Source organism: Mercenaria mercenaria, chromosome 2, assembly GCF_021730395.1.
Source record: "Mercenaria mercenaria strain notata chromosome 2, MADL_Memer_1, whole genome shotgun sequence".
Classification (NCBI taxonomy): Eukaryota; Metazoa; Mollusca; class Bivalvia; order Venerida; family Veneridae; genus Mercenaria; species Mercenaria mercenaria.
In genome coordinates, this window is record NC_069362.1 from 21,848,261 (window position 1) to 21,854,320 (window position 6,060).

The 6,060-nt window shown below is 32.4% G+C and overlaps 1 protein-coding gene across 2 annotated transcripts; it reads left to right on the forward strand.

Moving 5' to 3' along the window:
- Positions 1-2,927: 2,927 nt before the first annotated feature.
- On the forward strand, positions 2,928-4,803 carry LOC123562610 (zinc transporter ZIP3-like). Of its 2 annotated transcripts, XM_045355235.2 has the most exons (2): positions 2,931-3,641; positions 3,771-4,803. In XM_045355235.2, the coding sequence occupies exon 2, from the start codon at positions 3,946-3,948 to the stop codon at positions 4,771-4,773; it is 828 nt and encodes a 275-aa protein (XP_045211170.2). In that variant the 5' UTR covers positions 2,931-3,641; positions 3,771-3,945; the 3' UTR covers positions 4,774-4,803. The 2 variants fall into 2 exon arrangements, with proteins under 2 accessions (XP_053388121.1, XP_045211170.2); XM_053532146.1 differs by having other exon boundaries at positions 2,928-4,803.
- The last annotated feature ends 1,257 nt before the right edge of the window (positions 4,804-6,060 follow it).

Here is a 6,060-nt window from a genome sequence, read left to right on the forward strand (position 1 = left end):
GAGCATGTTTTTTTTTTCATATTAGAATCTTTACTCAGACGATATCATAACTCCTTATTTGTGCATTCTACAGTTCCTGCTTAGTTTCATTCTGTTTTTCCAACGGATGTTCTTTATCATTTCATTAAGCTACACATAAATATATGTGATTATTTTATACAGAATGTTAGCATCACATTGATCCTGACATTCAATAATTCATGAAACAGTTCAGTATTTACAATTATCTGTGATTATGTTAGCATGGCACTGTCCATGGCATTCAATATTAAAGGGAACATCTCCACATTTACGAATATATGTTATAATATTAGCATGGCATCGATCCTAGCATTCAATATTAAAGGGAACATCTCCATATTTGAGAATATATGTTATTATGTTACCATGGCACCGATCCTAGCATTCTATATTAAAGGGAACATCTCCACATTTACGAATATATGTTATTATGTTAGCATGGCATCGATCCTAGCATTCAATATTAAAGGGAACATCTCCACATTTACGAATATATGTTATTATGTTAGCATGGCAAACATGCTAGCATTCAGTATTAAAGGGAATATCTCCACATTTACGAATATATGTTATTATGTTAGCGTGGCATCGATGCTAGTATTCAATATTAAAGGAAACATCTCCACATTTACGAATATATGTTATTATGCTAGCATGGTATCGATCCTGTCGTTCATTATTAAAGGGAACATCTCAACATTTACGAATATATGTTATTATGTTAGCATGGCATCGATCCTAGCGTTCAAATTAAAGGGAACATATACGCATTTACGAATATATTTATTATGTTAGCATGGCATTGATCCTAGCATTCAATATTAAAGGGAAGATGTCCGCATTTACAAATATATTTATCATGTTAGCATGGCACCGATCCTAGTATTCTATATTAAAGGGAACATCTCCACATTTACGAATATATGTTATCATGTTAGCATGGCATCGATCCTAGCATTCAATATTAAAGGGAACATCTCCGCATTTACGAATATATGTTATTATGTTAGCATGGCATCGATCCTTGTGTTCAATATTAAAGGGAACATCTCCGCATTTACGAATATAATTTAGGGATGGGAACGAATACTAAAATCAATATTCGAATATTCGGTTTGCCATATACGAATATATTCGAATATATTCGAATATTCGGTTTGTTTTAATGAAAGCTTTAAATTCTTATTAAGTGATTGACATATACACAACGTATTCATTTGTTTAAAGCGTGGATCATCGTATGTAATAAGGCCAAAAATGTTTGTTTCAGGTAACCCGATCCTACCTAGCAAAACCTGCCGATCCTAGCGTTTTATTTCACGATTCTTTCAGTATAATCATGAACATATTTAACTAATTTAGTGTTTTAGCTTCAAAATGATACAAAAAAATCAAAATGATTTAGACTGTCGCAATTTTATCTAAATATAGCAAGTCGTCCCATTTAAACACGTGATGCGCTGTTGTATTACGCCGCCATTTTGTAATTTTTCAATCGGCGTGTAAAAATCGTCGTGTAAAAAGCAAGTAAGGCAGATTTAAACCTCCTTCGACATGAATTTATGCACCAATCATGTTATTTCTTGATTTAATTATAAAGTACTTCAAAATTTAATTCGAATACGGCCGATTGCGGATGAAGACCGATTCTGCGGATGGTCTGAAATGTCGTACAAAATATTGTGAAAAGATCGACAATATCTACAAGTTTGGCGTTGTTTTCGAAAAATAAAATCTAAACTTGTTACATAAAACAGGCGCCAATAAAAATGAACAAAGATAAAAAGATATCACATCTACGCCTTATACAAACTGTTAATCCGTAGCGATGGCCCCGGGTAATTATGCATTGCAATTTTCTTGTTAATTGGACATCTTTTGACATGCATCTGACACATTGACGCCTGTTGCAAACTTATAAATATACAATAATTTACGAATATTCGAATTTGATTTTCATATTCGAATATTCGACCGATTTTCGAATATTCGAATATTCGTTCCCATCCCTAGAATATATTTTTTATGTTAGCATGGCATCGATCCTAGCATTCAATATTAAAGGGAACATCTTCGCATTTACGAATATATGTTATTATGTTAGCATGGCATTGATCCTAGTGTTTAGTATTAAAGGGAACATCTCCGCATTTACGAATATATTTATTATGTTAGCATGGCATCGATCCTAGTATTCAATATTAAAGGGAACATCTCCGCATTTACGAATATATTTATTATGTTAGCATGGCATCGATCCTAGTATTCAATATTAAAGGGAACATCTCCGCATTTACGAATATATGTTATTATGTTATTATGGCATGGATTCTAACATTCAATACTAAAGGGAAAATCTCCGTGTTTACGAATACGTATATATGGGTAAAATGTGAACTTTAATATAATAGTAATTTTAACTAGACTAGTTGTTTGTTTTATGTCCAATGACAGATTTACAATGACATCTACCGATTTTGAAGGTTCTAGGAACAAATTTGTAGGATATTTGTTTCTTTCAGTGTAACATTGAAATATCTTTCCATAGTGAACACCAGATGCAATATTTCACGGTGAAAATGTAAGATATGATGTTCATGAGAGGAAGATATTATGATCTTACATTTAAAGAAATGTTCTTTTTTATTGCATGTTTCGACTAAATTTACCCATTTTACAGTTTCTTACTAGATAACAGTATATTTCATATTTTTCACCGTGAAAATACTAGATATACTAGTATTTTACTCTGATATTTCAATAATTCACCGAAACAAAAACATGTAATATAAAAGTTTATTTAATGCGAACATTAAAAATTACGAACATATTTTTTCTTGAACATATAAATAAGATCAGAATCATTTTACGTCCATCAGATGCGTTATTCATTTCACCATTCATATTAAATGTTAAGAATTGATTTTATAGACAAGCTGTAAGAGTGACTGTAGCCAAATATACAGCCCCCACCCAAATGAAGTCATTGTAATTATCAAATTTATAAATAATAATTATTATTATTATTATCATCATCATCATCATCGTCATCCTCATTGTCATCATAAAAATGTGGCTTATTCTTCATTGATTTATGTTGTTGCTGGTTCAATGGTTAGCTAACAGTTTTTAATACTATTTCATTTAAATAGTGAAGGTTAGTATGCATTTAAAGGAATAAACTTGACATACATGTATATATTGTAATGTGGGCGATAAAACAGTTGTGTATTGTTTCTCGGTAATCCAGTTTATCTTATTAACATAAATATCATAAACAAGAGAATTTTATAGCCTAAAGAAGAAAATATACCAACAGCTGTGTATAATCTGCTTGGTCTAGATGAATAATTTACATAAATGTAGAAGAGCTAGACAACTTTCGATACTTAATGTACGCATAGACATGTGAAGGCAGTAACAACAAACAGAAATGGACTTTAAATGAAAAGATTTTGAACTACATGCTTTAACAAAATAAATTTGCTGTAGTTAATTGGACGTAAAAACAATATAGTACGGGAAATTCAATTTTAAATAGTACATTAATATGAGTCACAAACAGTTCAATCATGATAGGCCTAAGGGAAAGGTATACTACAAGTTATTTGATAAACACAGTGAGTATATATTTAAAGAAATGTTGTCGCTTTAGTTAATGATATCAATAGATACATTTAAAGAGATAAAATGGTGTCCACCGCAAAACTTTCATCGCTTGGAGTATTATTTGTTATGTCTTGTTTCAGTGGACTTGCTCTACCGTATATAATTCTGCGTGTTCTAGCGAGAAATTGTCAGAATTCAAAGTCATTTAAAAGAGTTATAGGTGTGCTTAACTGTTTCTCTGGTGGCGTCTTCATTTCTACCTCATTGCTTACACTTCTTCCTGAAGGTCGAGAGACTGTGGAAAATGCGTATGAGATGATGGGACATGAAATGGAATACCCTGTTACTGAACTTGTTTTGGGATTTGGATTTTTGCTGATACTAACAATTGAAAGTGTAACTATTTCTTGCTACAGTAAGTACAATAAAGAAAAAGAGGTACCAGGAGAAACTCGTCGGAATGATGGCAAAGGGAATGATGCACCTCAGATAAGTACGGACACAGAGGACAACAAGCATAAATGCAACGAATTTTGCGCCTCATATCAGAATGGACATGTTACTGTAATTTCTATTAGACAAGACGCTAATGAACCTACAGAAATACAGCAGACATCAACGAACAAGGACGTTGATGCTAAACAATCTGATCACTGCCTTTCAGAAAATATATACGGCGAGGGCATGTCAAACTTACACAGTATTGTGCTTCTTCTAGCTCTGTCTATTCATATGATATTTGATGGCTTAAGCTTAGGACTTTTGAAAGAGGACAATGAAGTTTGGTCAATGCTTATGGCACTGAGTATACATAAAATTTTGATTTTCTTCAGCACTGGAATTACGATTTGTGAAAGTACTACGACAGTAAAGTTTGTTGTTGCTATGCTTTACATGTCATTTGTATCACCTGTAGGGGTAGGAATAGGAATTTTGTTAACGTCACAATCAGAAAATTATACAATTACCATAGTTTCCGCCATTCTACAAGCCGTTGCAGTAGGGACGTTTGTGTATGTAGCATTCTTTGAAATACTACTGAAGGAATTTTCAGCTGGTGAAAATGGTAGAATTGCTAAAGCAATCTCCACAATATTTGGATATTCTATTTTTGCGGGAATAAAATACTTCATGCCTGAATGAGTATCAACAATAAAGATATAAATAAATGCGTTCGTATTGTTATACGCTTGATTTAATCATAGCATATGTTTTAGAAAACATTTACGGATTTAGTACGTGTACAGCATGCCCATTCACGCACTGCAGTACGTGAATCACGCACAAAATATCAAATGCACGCATAAAAATCACTTGTTGGGGGTACATGCACGCAGAGATTCGGAACTCCAGTTCAGCTGCCAAATCGCTGTTTATTTCATCGCGCACTTGCCAATTGTTTGGTATGGTCTAAAACGCAGATCCGGTCACCATAGTTTTTTTTTTTAATTTATTTATTACTAAAGAAATGTTATAATCAAATGATTATTTACGCTCTGTGTACAGTCGAAAAATTCCATATTTGACATATTCGTAATGTAATGCAAGGCTTACATTTCTTTTTGAAAAACACATTTCCACTGCCCTATAAGTATTAAAGTCACTTACGATAATGTTGTATAATTACTAAAGATTACACTTCATGCACGCAGCATTTGATTCTTATTTGCTATTTTATGATTTTTATACGCGGTATAATGGTGTTTTTACTTTCATTTATTTCAATCATGTTTTATTTTATGTTTTTCTGTCGATCCAGAGATACAATCTCTCTAAAATATTTGAATTATTTCATATTTACTTAGTATTATAAAAAATTCAACAGTACGGATATCGGAGGGAATCAGGAAATCCCATCCCTTATATTTAATACCTCGAATCCATGCTTTATTCTATCAGCATAAATAACGTTACATCCTCACATCCGGTTATCAAACGTGCACAATTACCTTAACAGCACAACTTTTGAAGGAAGTCTGGTTTGTTGTACAGACTTTGTCGTTCTGTAGACGTTACTGCTGTAAGAATGGGTCAAACTGGAAAAGAAGAAAGCATAGAGAAGATATTAATTGAGGTTGTACTATATGTACGTGATCGAACATGAAGAACTGGTCTTTGCTTTTTAATAGATTTGATGTCATCCCCAAAAAAACACACACAAACAAACAAACAAAAAACGCTCAGTACATGTCAAAATATGAATAAATCAGGTTATTTAAATATAAAAATACTTCAAATAAAACCATCTTAAAACAGGTTTTATCTTGCGGAGCGGGGTTGTAGTAATGGTAGTCGGCGTGAGTTGAATTAATAGGTGCAAAAGATATATATTTGGGGCATTTGTATGTATTAATTATATAAGTATGTTTTATGTTGCGAATAAACGGTAGAGAAAGAAGCTGATTCGAATTAGTGGTTCAGTGGTAACAA

Bases quoted from the DNA above. Each gene is read 5' to 3' on its own strand.
- LOC123562610 (XM_053532146.1), top strand. From the start codon at position 3,712: ATGGTGTCCACCGCAAAACTTTCATCGCTTGGAGTATTATTTGTTATG.